Genomic DNA, 15,187 nt, shown 5'->3' with positions numbered 1-15,187 from the left:
ATTATTCTTTTATAACACGTTCAAACTCACCTCTACCGGGAATAATTTTAATCTAACTAGTTTAAATAGTAGCTAGCGTATTCCTAGTTCAAAAAAAGTGCTATTTTGACATTTAAATTTCTATTAATGGCTACCATTAGAGATAACGAATATTTAAGTATTTTTAACGTATTTTCTCGCATTTCTTGTTCTTTACCGTAGTTCTGAGATACTTGAGAGGCTGATTCGACTAAATGTTCCTTTTTTGTTTTTTGCTAAATATTCCAAGTTGGGAGATGTAATTGAATCTTCATCAAGCATTATTGTTCAAGCATATTTTTTATATATTTAATTTTTCCAAGGTATAGATTTCTCAACCTGCACGACCCCCCGCCTAAAATTTGCGGGGACAAGACGTGATTCACACACCTATCCATAATTACTAATTCATGTATATAAGAACCCAATTAAAGAATTAATAAATTAATAAAATCCAAGAAAATAATATATATGTAAATAATAAATTTTTCCCTAAAATTTATTATTATTTTTTTTGGAAATATATAATACTCCAATTTCATATACATAGATAATTTAATATTTGAAGTAATAAACTCTTTAATCTTTTTTTTGAAAGCCAAGAGTTATATTTCTGCAAATAAATAGGTACTATTTGGTATTGAAATCTTTTTGTTATATTTATATTCCTATTATTTTACTGTAATCTAAGAGAATCTAGAAAATGGCAGAACAATTAACTGAAGAACAGATTGCAGAATTCAAGGAAGCTTTCTCACTCTTTGATAAGGATGGTGATGGTAGCATTACTACAAAGGAGTTGGGAACTGTAATGAGATCTCTTGGACAGAATCCGACTGAAGCTGAGTTGCTTGATATGATTAATGAAGTTGATGCTGATGGTAATGGTACAATCGATTTCCCAGAATTTTTAAGTCTTATGGCTAGAAAAATGAAGGATACTGATACTGAAGATGAACTTATTGAAGCATTCAAGGTATTTGATAGAGATGGCAATGGCTTTATTTCTGCAGCTGAATTGAGACACGTAATGACAAATTTGGGTGAGAAGTTATCTGACGAAGAAGTCGATGAAATGATTAGAGAAGCTGACGTTGATGGTGACGGTCAGATTATGTACGAGGAGTTCACTAAGATGATGCTTTCCAAGTAATTGGATTTTTTGTTGCTCTAATGTTTCATCGATCTTAAAGCAATAATTTGTAGATGAAGAAAATGTTTGGCTCAATTTTACCTTTTGTTATTCAAAGCTGAGCTGATTGCAACAAGGTATAGCGAACTGCCAAGAAATTGGTTGGAATGCCTTGTAATATTATATCTAATTGCTCCTCCTCTTCTTCCTTACTCTTCCAAATTACTGCTAAGAATTGCTATATTTATCATCTTATTCATTCTAAAGAGTATTAGTAGAATGAGGAAGAACCAAACAGTCCAAATAAGTACAGGAATGAGTTTATAGCATTGAGGATATGACCTCAGTAAATATCGGATGTGTCTTGTTTTAACTCATCCAATGTAACAATAAAGGTTACAGGTATCGAGTCAGCTTATTCCAATGCTTTCTGTAATTTCTAAGGCTTGTGGTTATTCCTTCTATTAGTTCAAAATGATTGACAAGTTCTTTTGAATGTTGAAAAGCGCTAAACTATAATAGAAATCGAATTCAATAAAATGGAGTATATGATTATCATATTAATCGTTAGTTACAAATGAAAATATCACAATCAGAATAACACTAAGTCATTTTTAAAATGAATGAGGTATTGTGTGTGTTTTTTTTTGTATGATTGAATTGTATTTAGTAGAGAGTTTTTGAGTAGATTTAAAGTTAGGGAAAAGTTGATTAGTATAACTAGACTTCTTTATGCATTTGTAAATATTTAGCTTAGATATTGTGTTTGTATTACAAATATCTATTAAGTGTATTAGAGAGAAAGTATTATCTACAACTTTCTTCAAAATAAGGTAGGCCGAATTAAAATTCTAACGTCTAATGGACTTTCTTAATCTTATATTGCAAAGTTTAGCTAAGAATTGCCTGGTTATTACCATTTTGATCTTGCTTATAGGTTAATCTCAAAAGCCCAAATAAAGCAATAGTTAGGATCCAGGGAATAACAGTCATAATAAGCATGGAATTAGCGAGAGCATTTGCATTAAGTTGAAGAGTTTGTAAAGCATGTAGATTGTTGGATGATATAATTTCTCCAATTTCCTTCTTTAGGGATGAATCATAACCAAAATAATTTTGAGCTAAAAGACCAACAATAGGAGCTCCAAAGATTGCAGATCCGATGGTCTCAAATAATGAAAACATTGCAAACAATGTTGCTCTATGGTGAGGCAAAACAATTTGGCAAAGAATAGGTCTGCTCGCTCCAACTCCTGGCCATCCTGCCATAAAACCAATTAAAATACTGACCACTAAGTAGTAGAAGAAATAATGACTTCCCCAAGGAATATATCTCAATAGGATGATCATAAATATAATTCTTAATAATATAGCAGTTTGAGCCAATGCTTGTCTTCCAATCCAAGGATAAATGGACTCAATATAATCAGAAGCCTTCCCTACAAATGGAGAGATCAAAATTGCAGAGATCCAACTGGAGGAATATACTGTAGTTGCCAATAAAGGGCTTAACCCACAATATTGTAACCACATCATTGTAAAATTTAAAGAGTGTCTTGGGATTCCATTAACAATACCCATCACCAACATCAACCAGGCACTTTTATTTGATATCACATATGAATAATCATTTACAAATTCCTTCAACTTTCCATATGATAACTTACTAAAAATTCCTCTTATTTGCATACTTATGTGGATAATATATGCATGTTCGCCGGTATATGACAAAATTTTCCTATGGAGGGTTTTGCCGCCTTTTTGTTGGAGTGCATGTTCAATGCATGACTTGTATAGGAAAATAGAAAACAAGAAGGAGAGGAAAGAAAATGTAAGTAGGGCCCATGTGAAGTCAAAGTAATGCCCCATAATATTGGCAGTAGCAGAGATACAGAATAGTCTTCCAATATTTTGTGAGAGAAAGAGATTTCCAAAATGCTCACTTCTACCAATATTGTTGAAAGTTCCAATGACTGATTGTGTGAGCGGCCCCATGAGTGACAAAAAAGCTCCCATGAAGCAAAGTAAGATAAGCATTTGGAGAAAATTTGAGGCAAATATCATTGAAATCATTACCATTCCCCATCCAATTGTGGTTACCATCATAAAATAGGCAGGCCAAATTCTTAAGAAATTAATATCTTCCGAGTACTGTAGAAGTTGGCTTTCTTCAGAAGCCTCTGACCTGGAGGAAAGGCTTCTAGCCTCGTATTCCTCCTCTCCATATTCACTCCCCCTTTCTATCCTGTTTCCACTTTGATTTCCATCCTCTACATTTCTATAACTGACTTGAGTAAATTCTGAGTCTCTATCACCTTCCTCTAGGGAAATTAAATTCTTGTGGTTATTCTCAAGTTGTTTATTAGTAGCACTTATTTGTCGGTCACATATTATCCCACTAATAATTGTGAATAGTCCTTGTGTGAATTTCTGAGCAAAAGTTAGCATTCCCAAAGATTTTGGTGAGAGCCCTATCGAACTTTCTAAGAATTTGTAGTTTGTAGGGATTAGCTGGTCAATACATCCATGTAGAGAGGAGTAAGCATAAAGACTTGGTATCAATTTTCTATACAAACCATCATCTGTATCGCTTTCAAAAGATGTTGTTGCAAAATCTTTTTCTTCTTTTAACTTTTGATAAGATTCAGACCTAGATCTATGGGATTTTGATGGGGTTGATGCTGTTGAAACTGTTCCAACACTCATTCCTAACTATATATTGTTTTTTTTTGTGTATTAAGTGGTTTTCGCTATTTTGCATGCATACATGAATACAAAAATGAGCTTATTGGTCTTTGGACTAAATTAATTTGTGTGTGTGTTGCCAAAATCTACTCGGCTTTTTTTTTAATATAGCCAAAACTTTGTTAATTAATTATTTGTAATTTCGAATTTCTAGCTTGAAAATCTGCTTGGATCTTCTTTCATAGAATTTGGTTATCTGGAATAAGCCTCGTATTAGAATCTGTTTTTTCCTCTTTTCTTTTCTAAAAAAAATTATTTCTGCTTTGGTTTTTCCTAAATTAGCAATTACATAAAAATTTATAATCTAATTATATACCGCCACATGAATTCATTTTCACACGTAATTTATTTTTATATATAAAAACTATTAATTATTTGTTAAATAAGTTATTATGGAATAGCAACTTTCTAGTTTTCGGAGCCATTATTTGACAATTACGAATGAATTAAGGAGCTCAGGAAAGTATATTAGTTAGGAATTGAGTTTCCATAACTTCACATATCTCGTTTCTATTCATTAGTTTTCTTTTGAAATTCTTATTATGAATTAAATTTCAATGTTACTAAATTAAAGAAGAAATGGAAATAGAAAATATAATTAATTTTAGGGACAAAAAGCGTATTTAGTTTTCTTACTTGTTTCTTTCTATATGTTTTTTGTTCTCTTAATATTATCAAGTCATTAAATTCATTATTAAATAAATTAGTAAACTATTTAACAATAATTGACTTTTTTAATATTATGGTTGCTATATAATTAAGTTGCTTAGACTATTTTGAAGCTTCTTATATAATACCCTGTAGATTGAGACTGAATACCATTTCTATTAGATTGTTCAAAGTGGAATTGCTCAGGTCCGACTTCAATTTGAATTTCACCAGCAGTGCCAGAAGAAAGCTTGGAAGCATGAATTGCAGCTCTGCAAATAGAACTTATAGGAGAATAGATATCCATTCCGTAGACTTTAGCATCAGATTCTAATCCACAGTTGCTTGGGCAAGAAACTAGTTCTCTCTCACCAACTGGTAACTGGAAAATAAAGCTTGCAGTATCAGAGCAAGTAAGTTGTCTTGGTTTTGGAGCAGCTCCAACAACAAATGATCTTGTTTGTGGAGTATTTTCATCGGTACTAACAATATTGTTTTTTCCAGCAGCCCCAGTATATTGCTTAAGTCCTGGATAAAGAGCAACAACAAATTCACCACCTGTATCACTTATTATGCCCATATGCATAGCGGCTTGACAGATTGAACTCTTTGGTGAATATACTTTATGACCTTTAACAGGATATCGACTTTTTGAACATCCAGCTGGGCATTCAACTCTGAATTTATTGGCTTTTGATGAGAATCTTGCATTGTCTAAATTAGTATCGCATTTGATTTGAATGGATGGATTAGTTGCATAGTTAATTCCTCCCATTTTATAGGCAACAGGGAATTCTGATTGACAGGAAGTGATACATTGTCTTCCATCAATTGTATGTCTTTTACCTTTAAGCTCTCCACCACCAGATATTCCTTTTTGATGCCAAGATTTCTCCATAGCAGATTTGACCTCACTTGGAGTGAAGAATTTATCCCATATATTAACATTAGAAATTTGGCCCAAGAAGTATTCACTGTCAGAATCTGAACTTCTTCCAATTATTAGCTTAGTCTTGAGATTGAAAACAAAACCTGTTACCTTATTAGCAACTTCGTTACCATTTATATACATTACAACTCTCTTTTCATTAAAGTTGTATGCAACAGTTAAGAATAACCATTCGTTAATAGCTGGTGCATATGAAGTTGAGACAGTATCAGAATTACATAATTGATCAAAATGAATAGTGTTGTCTCTATCAATGTATAATGATATACCCAAGCATTCAGTATGTGCCATAATAGTTCTCCAGGTACCTTGTCCACCAGTAATGAGAACTCTAGCAGAGATAGTAAAATCATCTAGAGAGCTGATTCTATCACCTCCTGGTAAGTTAGTGGCATCAATAAAGTCATTCTTTCCACCTCTGAATCCAGGATAGTCTGTTGGGCAGACCCATGATAATACTGGGGGAGAAATAGCTGGAAGCTCTTCATTAACAATTTGTTGACTGAAATCATTTTCTCTTCTGTTAATTGTTGCTGAAAGCTTTGAAATAGTGAAGGATCTTATAGAAGCTAAATCTGAGCCTCTAATCTTTGATTTAGAGGCGCTTGTTTCAATACTTCTACTTTGAATTCCATTGTTAAAGCTTCCAAAGTACTGTTTCTGACCAGATACAAAGGTAATAACAACTTCTCCTCCAACTTCATCAGTGATAATACCTGCATGAATGGCAGCCTTACATACAGGAGTATCGTCAGAGTAGATATAGCTTCCCTTAATGTGAGAAGATGCTTTAGAACATTTTGATGGACATGCAATGATTGCACCTGTACCTACAGCACCTTTAATACTTACAGGACTGTCATTACAGTCGAATTGGTACTTATTGTATGGAATAGATGGCAGGATTGACGGAGACTTTTCAGATAAATAGGCACCATTACCTGTTGGGTCACCTGATCCTGAGCAGCTTACAACAACATCTTCCTCATGTACACAGTAAATATTATTTGATGAGTAGTGCTGACAGTTGACAAGCTTTTCTTCGTCACCCTTACATGCAACATCTACCATAAGAATTTGTTCTTGTTCACTTCCGCATACATCTTCGCCTCCAAAGTCTTTACAACTTTTAGTTGAAGCTCCTCCATTTTTAACTCCAGAGTATCCCATTTGTGTACATGCAACTCTTTCAGAAACACTATTAAAACCATCACTACATACTGATCCCCATCCATCCATATAAACTTGTAGTCTTCCTGCTCCTGTTCTTGAAGGTACACCGGTGGAATCAACAATTCTGAGAGCTCCATGCATCGTATCTTTTGGAGCAATTGAACTGCACTGTATGGCAACAGTTGTCATGCTATTAGTAGTCTTTGGTTCCTCGAACATACACTGAGCAATATCGATTTCATTTCCATTACATTGTAATCCAGCAACAGAGATTGGGTATCCTTTCGGAGTACAAACGTTACCTCCATTAACATATGTGCAAGAAGGAAGAATGGATCCAAATGAGTAACCTAATTGTTTGCATGCAAGTGTAGCAGCAAGTTCATTAGTTACAGTAGATTCTCCCTTTAATGAAACGCTTCCCCAAATACCATTTCTTCTGACTTCAAGCCTACCAGAAGATGCCAAGTTACCTGTAGAATCAACGACTCTGACTTCAGACTGTATAAAGTCAATAGAGTCACTCAAATATGTATAGAAGCTAAAAATTTCACTTCCAGGCTTTGGGAAGAAATCTGAAGATTCTATAGAGTATGCACCCTTTCCACCAAAATATTTTGGTAAACTTGGGACTATTGTTAGTACTAACTCTCCTCCTGAAGGAGTTAGAATATTGTCAAATATCGCAGATTTACAGATTGAAGATGAAGCTGCATGAATTCCTGTACCATAAATGGTTGCAAACTTTTCTGAACCACAATTTACTGGGCATTTGACTTTGAAAGTAATTGTAGTAACTGGAGCTCTTGGGACAATATCAATTGCTCTGGTATTGCAGTCAATATCTTGAGCAGGAGAGTTTTCTGACCCAGATATACTGTTTGTTAGTGTTACCATCTGAGAGAATGGCCTTCCAATCCATCTTCTAACGGTAAAGTCGATACTTTCACCATCCTCAGACTGAATTCTAACATACTCACAGTACCACGGATCATCTAAAGCTGTATTTGTTAAACTAATTTCCTTAATCTTTCCAACATCTGCAGCTCTGAAAAGCATCCTCCTCAAAGTTGAAGAGTAAAATCCTTGTTTGAGTAAAATCTTATCACTTTGACCAGCTTCTCCTGAAATGCTAATTTCTACTCCACCTTTTGTTCCTGCTTCACCACTCTTTCCTGTCATAATGCTTGCAGTATATAATTTATTTCCAGTAACTCCATAAGTCAATGAACGGTGTTGAGGAGTAAGTTCTCCATTACATGAGAATACCCAATATCTATAATCTTTAACAACAGTAATCTTTAAACACTTCCACCTTGTATTACTCTTTAAGAATATTCCGACTTGCTGTGGAGCTCCAATATCCAATTGTTTTGTACTTAAAGATCTAACAGTACCTGTTATTGACGATGAAATTGGAATTGGGGATGTCTGTGTATCATCACCTCCATATAAAACTATATCTACCTCACTTCTTAAATCGATTCCAGATGCGACCACTGGGACCACTTCAATAGTGTATTCTGCTTCATTGCTTGGAGGTGCGCATTCAGCAAAATCTGCAAATCCATCTAATGGGACTGCTCTACAATAGTCCTTAGAAATATGCCTTTTCTCTCCAGATAATCCCTCTGAGCTTGCATTTTTAACTAGACACACTATTGCAATCCATGCCAAAGCCTTAATAATAGTACTCACTCTCTTTTTTCCATATTCTGCTTTTCCCTGAGTAGCACTCATCCTCTAGTCAATTATTCTCAACTCTAATTCTTGTAAATGAAGAGTGAATTTCTTCTTTTTTCTTTTAATTCTGGTTCACTCCACTTTTTCTTTAATAACTCTTAATTTAAAGAAAAAAAAGTTAATAAATATACATGCAATTTTTTTTTGGTCAAATTATACAATTCTATAAAATTCATTCTATACAAACATTTTGCAATTATTTTTTCTTTCACATGCATGCGCATTACTAATACACCGGTACTAAATATTTGTCCACATTAAATTTTAATTCAAAAAAGAATAACCAGTCATGCATGCAAAAAAATGCATGAAATTAAACAAAAACTCCTAATGAGATTTAATTAAATTTTGCTGATTTAAAATAATTAATATAATTTTCCGGAATATTTACAACTAAATATAGAGGCATAGAATACTAAGTAAATTGACAAAATTTAATATCATTTTATTAAACCTTTCACTTGCCAAAAATATTACCCCCATGAAAAATATTTTCTTTTAAAATGTCAACATGAAAACAAGGCCGTGGCGGGTAATTCGCGGCGCCTATTACGTCATTTTGACATGTTTTGTGATGCTGATTTATTAATAAAATAAGTATCAGGAAAATAAACAAATAGAAATAAAAGTTAATGTACAAAAATTTAGAAGTTTGTTTACTCTACTCAAGTTTTAAAAAGTTCTGTGTGAAAGCAACAAGTTAGCTAATCATTGTAAGCCTATAAATAAAGATAGAATAAGATTCTGAAAATGTCAGTTACAACAGCATCAAAGCCACAGTATGACGCTTTTAGAGATGAATATTCTTTTTCTGAAGGACTTTCATTTGATTCTTTTATATTAGTAAACGACCCAAGATGCAAAAAGCCACCACAAAGAATAGTTAAAGAGGAGGCTCTTTCTCCTATTCAGCTTTTTTTACGACCTTTTATGCAATGTTGCGCTCCTAGATCTAGAAGTGAAAAAAAAATTAAAATCAATATCTCGTCATATTCTACAACCACAAGAACTAGCATTGCAAGTATTGAAATAGCAAATAAATTTGGAATTAATGAAAACGAAACGGAAAATGTGGAAACTCTCTCAAAACAAAGTAAAAGCATTATGTGGTATATTTTGGTCCCCTATGAATATGGAATACCAATTATCACTGAAACACAAAGACAATTTGCCTGCTTATTATGGGGTATTAAGAACGAATATGGATTAGTTACTACAGAAAAAAGTATTCAAAAAATATTCGAAGCGGCCAAAGAAAGAAGAGAGACTTCTGATATAATTAAAGAATATAAGTCAAATCCTGATTTACAAATCATGAAGTTACATAGGGATGGACTTTCTGTTACAGTTGATGAAGCATTTAATGAAATTCTAAGTTATTATTCACCAAAATATTCCATTCTTGCAATCATTTCTAGAGGAAGGTGCTTTGCATTTTACTCTCAAGCAAGCGAAGATAAAACCAATGTTACATATTTATTATTGGATGCATCTTCAAAATATGAAACAGGTCCAAGAGTTTTCGGATTCAAAGATATTAAAAGCCTTAGGGAGCATGTAATTAGTGAATTTAGTCATGATCATGAAACAAGATTAAAGGTTTCAGAAGGATTTAGAGTCACAGTATTTCAGGGTAGAGTAATGTGGAATACAGAATTTGATATGCCTAATACAATTGTCAAGAAAGATTTCAAGGAGAAGAATGAAGCTATGATCAGGTTAGGAAGGCTTAATGATCCCAAATTTGATGCTAAAGTCGTTTATGGAGAACTTCAAAAAGCTACTACAAGACCTACTGATCAAGATTACTTCTTTACATACCAAAATAATATGATGAAGATTACGAAATAGTCATTTATTAGTATTTAGAATTAGTTATTATAGCAATCCAAGAAGAAGATTTACATTCACCATTAATATTTTTTATTTTCATATTTATCTCAGTCAATTCTCCACCTATATGGCTTTTTATTACTTCTTTTACTCCATTTCTTAAAGTTATTGTGCATAATGGATCATTTGGTGATATTTTTATATTCTTTGTCATTATCCCATTTATATTATCTACATTTGCCAATATTTCTTCAGTAAATTCAATACTTTCAAATGATCTATTTTCAGGAGTATTTGGGAAAGAAAAAAAAATTATTGAAACTCTTTAACCATTTTTAGATATTTATTATATTAGCTGAAAATTAAGTCAAAAAATCTAGTAATATTCTTAACGTACCCATTTAAATGAGTTTGTATTGTGGTGTTCTCAAACTTTCTGGAGGAGTAATATTTCTAAATCATATTCCAGATTAACCAGCCCAATAAATATCAATTTTACTTTCTTTAACTTACCTCCCTCAAAAAATCCATCTCTTTTTAATATCTTGCTCAGTTTATCATTACCATTTTTCCATGTGTATTTTTTGACTGCAATTTTCCCGCCCAAACTTTAAATTACATCGCCGGGATAAGAATTGTCAATTAGAAATTCACCAATAACAATTAATTTGAGAGGTAACAGTATTTTATCAAATGCCTGGAGCTTCTATGGAATTTAATTCTAATGATGGGAAGCCAATTCGTAGAGTTAATGTTGTTTTTGAGGGATTGAGGAGTATAAGTAAGTTTAAAAAAATTGTGAGAATTTGTTATAATAATAACTAAAACTCGAATTTTTGTGTTTTACATCTTTTTTGAATTTAATTAGACCCCAATCTTCTAAATAGCTACAAACATGCATTCCAAGGAGAGTGTGATTTTGAGAATATTATAATGAAAGCCAAAAATGTGCAAGAAGAACTTTCTTCATTAGATGCTTTCTCATCAGTTTCACATAATGTGACTCCAAATACTGGCAATCCTTTAGATATTGACGTGGTATTCAAACTTAGGGAGAACAAGAAAAGATTCACATTGGGAAGTACAATTAACAGACGAGGAAAAATAGGTTTCGAAGCTTCAGCATTTTTCCCAAACTTATTTGGAACATTAAGTACGAGCAAATTTAGTATTGCGACTTTTGGAACCAGTTCTAGAGAGCTAAGTATAAGCCATTTTACCCCAAAGATATTTTCTACAAATATTGATATGTTATATAATCTTTCAAAGTCAATAGTAGATTACAATAAAAGTTCATCGTATACAGAAAACTCTTTTGGAGGTTTAGTTAGGTTTTCTGGCCCGAATAATCATCACAACCTTACAGTCGAATCTAGAATCAGAGAATTCCCCAGATTGTTGCATGAACAAATTGGGGAAAGACTACAAGATTGCGATACTGACAGTTCAAATCGATTTTTTGGTCAAAGTATTCAAACTCTTAAAAACAGTATATGTTATTCATGGAACAAAATTAAAAGCAATCATTATAATGAAAAGGAAGAGGATTCATCTGAAGCTGAAACTGAGAAACGTTCTAATGCTTTCTACAAAATTAATAGCAACCATACTATTAAACAGCTTAGCATTGAGCTCGCAGGATTTAACGGAGATGTAAGTTTTATCAAGACACAAGGCTTCTATACATGGAGCTCCAAGTTCTCCAGGAATAGATATGGCTTCAATTTCCTGAAAAATCCAAGTCTAGATTTTTGCCTTGGGTTTGGCGCTCTACTACCAAATTTCATCAATAAGTCTATATTTAAAGCTTCCATGCATGACAAATTCTTTTTGGGCGGCAACTGTGGGGCTCACTATTGTTTGCCAGGTTTCGCACCAAGATCAGTCGGACCATGCACACGCATTACAAGAGCACAAGGAAAAGAGGAAGATTCCAAAATAGTTGAGAATAGAGAAAATGTGTACTTGGGAGGGGACTCATTTATTGCGTCAGAGGTGAGGATCTCTCATCCTCTGGACCTAAGTGGAATGGGGACAGATGTAAAGCCGGATGTACAGGCTTTTGTAGGTGGCGCGATAGTTCTTGACAGAAATGACAATAAGGAAAAGCGATCAGTATTGGAAAAATTTAGACAAAATATTAGGGTGACAACTGGAATTGGACTTTCTGTTCCGTTAGGCCCTGCCGACTTAAGTTTACTGTTCTCAGCCCCAATAAAGTATCGGAATACAGATATGCTTGAGGGATTCCAACTAGGTATGAGAATGACTTATGCTCCGCTATAGTGGCAAAAAGTACCGTTAAACTGAGTTTAGAGACTGAGTTATACCTTTTTCTTAATGTAGAATCAAAGTTTAATTTAGATTTAGGGGAAATATAATTTAAGCTAAGTTAAGTCAAATTCATTATTTTCTGCCTTTTCTATGAGATTCATAGCTATTCTTGATAAGTTCTTTTTAATAATGGAAAGGAAATGGACCTTCCAATCGTCTACTGGATATATGTTATTATATTCTTCAATCAGACTCGTAAACTCCTCAACAAATCTATTCTTATCTAAATCGTCATTCTCTTCACCAACTGAGTTTTGCCTTCTTTCCATTATATCCAGAATAGAGCGACAAAGCTTTCCTTGAGGAGATGTACAAAAACTCTGGTCGATTGATGAGTACTTTTCCCATTTAATTTGAGCGTCCACATTATCTTCCAAAGAAAGAATAATCAAAAAAGCCTTGAACAAATACTCCTTTGCATTATACTTAATCAAGGAGTTACTTAGAGCTTTTTTTGCCTCTTTCTCATATATCTCAACAGCCTCTAAAAGGCTGTTATTTCCTAGAGCTGTTTTCTCAGTATTGGAAATCGAATGGTTAGAATATTCATCATTAATAGAAAGGGAAAAGTTATCTGCATACTTTAGAATGCAAGATGAATAAGCTGTCTTGCTGTATTCATCCATATCAAACATGTCAGCAGCCTTCTTATAGAATTCACAACACTCTACATATTGAAAATCACTTTCAAGCGACTCTGCGATATTCTTATAGAGCTTTCCACTCTGGCTAAACCTCCCATTCTTGTTGTAAAGTTCTACTGCTTTCAAAAAGTATGGGATAGCCTTTTGCAAATCAGACCTCTTCATTATATTTCCGCACTCTGTGTAATAATTAGAAGCAGTGACCAGATCATTCTGTTTCAGAGAAAGCTCTGCTGCCCTACTAAAGCATTCACAACCATCCATCCATGCCTTTAAAATCTTGAACTTATTTCCTGCTTCAGAATATAACTGTATTGCTTCATCGTAGTCTGGGCCCCCTGATAATAATGAAGAAAAGAATCCTGTGGAGCCTTTCCCTGCCTTCTCCGCCTTTCTAAATAATTCCTGAGCTTCTTCCATATCAAATCATCAACAGTTAAAGCTCGTAATACAATACAAAATCTTCAATTATCTCTTTTTCAACCTTCTCCTTTATTCTCTACCTTACTACCCTAACAAGTGCACGGGTCCCACAAACCCAGTGTGCCGCCATAAGGCGCCAACACTTGTTTTCTTTAGTCAATAGAATTGCTAGTAAAAAGGTGGAATTAAGAGGACAAAAGGTAAAGACAATACAAAACTCTGGCGATGCAGAGCTATTTTCTTTCAGAATGTCCTGAGGAACCAATCGGTTCAATAGATGTTATAAAAAGCTACAATAGGCAAGAAATACTTGGTCAGAACGAGGGTTGCCTTTTGGCACTGACTTGTTGGAACAAGAGTGTGAAATTTTACGACCCTCAGATACCTTATGGGGCGAGCTTAAATGATAATTTTAAGTATAACCCTTCCAACGAGTCAATAGAACGCTCTGATGAATTGCAAAATACTTCAACCTCAGTACAAAATACAAAGTATATATCTACGGGAAAGTGTTTACAAAGTCTTCAGTGCGAGTATATTTATCTTGCATGCAAATTTAAGAATGATTCAACCATATTTTTTGGAGGGTTTAACGAAGCTGTAGATGTTATTAATTTGCAAGATTCTCTCTATAGTCCGAGAAAGTTAGTAGGACACTTGGCTCCCGTAAGATGTCTTTCTTTATTGGAAAATAGTTCAATACTGGCTAGTGGGGATTGGAATGGAGAAGTTCTATTAACCTGTGTTAATGAAGGCAGTTTTGGCTCTCAAATATCCAAAATCTCCCTTCCTGGTAAGGTATTTTGTATGGATTATTCATACAATGAAGAATGGCTCTTGGTGGGAGATTCTTTAAAAAATATGAACTTAATTAATCTGAAAAAACTCTCATCTGGCATAGAGGCGACAACCCCAACTGAAGTTGTCCCCAATTTCATGAAATATCAACTACGCAATATCTGTGCAAACAAACACAAAGATGTGTTTGCCACAAGCTCTATAGAAGGAAGAGTGCAAATCACAAGTGTAGAAAAGGCTTTAAAAGGAGAGGTCAATAGTAAAGAAAGTCCTAAAGATAATTATGCATTTAAGTGCCACAGAACCAAAGATAACTCTATGATGACTGAAACTATCTACCCCGTCAATAGTGTGTGTTTTCATCCTCAATTTGCAAATGTTTTAGCTACAGGAGGAAGCGATGCAAGTGTTTTTCTTTGGGATACAAGTGCAAAGAAACGACTTTGGAGGAACTCAAACTTCCAGTTAGTTGACTCTGATAAAAATCTTATCAGAGTATGCAACGAAAGTATATCATCCTTGAAATTTCATCCAACTCTTCCTTATTTAATTTCCTCGTGCTGTGATACTTTCGACCAGTCCTGCAGACTCAGCTCCGAAACTAGAGACCAGGCCAATGATGGGTCTAACTCCATTCCAGTTCAGAGGTCTTCCATCATATTCCACTCTGTTCATGGAGTCAAACCCTTAGAATAGCTATTTTATTATAAACATACTTGTTTTTCAAGCTGTTTTCTAAATCACAAA

The 15,187-nt window shown here is 33.8% G+C and overlaps 7 protein-coding genes across 7 annotated transcripts; 4 read left to right on the top strand and 3 right to left on the bottom strand.

Annotated features, from left to right (window-relative positions):
- Positions 1-721: 721 nt before the first annotated feature.
- cgd2_810 (calmodulin) lies at positions 722-1,171 on the top strand (the record flags this gene model as incomplete). The annotated part of the gene is made up of 1 exon (XM_001388155.1): positions 722-1,171. The coding sequence occupies one exon, from the start codon at positions 722-724 to the stop codon at positions 1,169-1,171; it is 450 nt and encodes a 149-aa protein (XP_001388192.1).
- An 870-nt stretch (positions 1,172-2,041) lies between these two features.
- cgd2_800 (hypothetical protein with 10 transmembrane domains) lies at positions 2,042-3,856 on the bottom strand (the record flags this gene model as incomplete). Its single annotated transcript, XM_626314.1, has 1 exon — positions 2,042-3,856. The coding sequence occupies one exon, from the start codon at positions 3,854-3,856 to the stop codon at positions 2,042-2,044; it is 1,815 nt and encodes a 604-aa protein (XP_626314.1).
- An 805-nt stretch (positions 3,857-4,661) lies between these two features.
- cgd2_790 (CpCCp3, multidomain extracellular protein with a signal peptide and the following architecture: LH2+LCCL+2xSR+LCCL+pentraxin+2xLCCL) lies at positions 4,662-8,405 on the bottom strand (the record flags this gene model as incomplete). The annotated part of the gene is made up of 1 exon (XM_626313.1): positions 4,662-8,405. One exon carries the CDS (start codon positions 8,403-8,405, stop codon positions 4,662-4,664), a length of 3,744 nt encoding a protein of 1,247 aa, XP_626313.1.
- Positions 8,406-9,158: 753 nt separating this feature from the next.
- Positions 9,159-10,259, top strand: cgd2_780 (hypothetical protein; the record flags this gene model as incomplete). The annotated part of the gene is made up of 1 exon (XM_626312.1): positions 9,159-10,259. One exon carries the CDS (start codon positions 9,159-9,161, stop codon positions 10,257-10,259), a length of 1,101 nt encoding a protein of 366 aa, XP_626312.1.
- Positions 10,260-11,174: 915 nt separating this feature from the next.
- Positions 11,175-12,527, top strand: cgd2_770 (hypothetical protein; the record flags this gene model as incomplete). The annotated part of the gene is made up of 1 exon (XM_626311.1): positions 11,175-12,527. The coding sequence occupies one exon, from the start codon at positions 11,175-11,177 to the stop codon at positions 12,525-12,527; it is 1,353 nt and encodes a 450-aa protein (XP_626311.1).
- A 101-nt stretch (positions 12,528-12,628) lies between these two features.
- cgd2_760 (conserved hypothetical protein) lies at positions 12,629-13,645 on the bottom strand (the record flags this gene model as incomplete). Its single annotated transcript, XM_626310.1, has 1 exon — positions 12,629-13,645. A coding segment is annotated over one exon (1,017 nt), but the record flags the coding sequence as incomplete, so codon positions are not given.
- A 222-nt stretch (positions 13,646-13,867) lies between these two features.
- Positions 13,868-15,136, top strand: cgd2_750 (bub3'bub3-like protein with WD40 repeats'; the record flags this gene model as incomplete). Its single annotated transcript, XM_626309.1, has 1 exon — positions 13,868-15,136. One exon carries the CDS (start codon positions 13,868-13,870, stop codon positions 15,134-15,136), a length of 1,269 nt encoding a protein of 422 aa, XP_626309.1.
- Positions 15,137-15,187: the final 51 nt, after the last annotated feature.

Source organism: Cryptosporidium parvum, chromosome 2 (genome assembly GCF_000165345.1).
Source record: "Cryptosporidium parvum Iowa II chromosome 2, whole genome shotgun sequence".
NCBI classification, from domain to species: Eukaryota; Apicomplexa; class Conoidasida; order Eucoccidiorida; family Cryptosporidiidae; genus Cryptosporidium; species Cryptosporidium parvum.
Note: the sequence above shows the minus strand (reverse complement) of the source record. Positions and strands in the feature narration are given on the sequence as shown.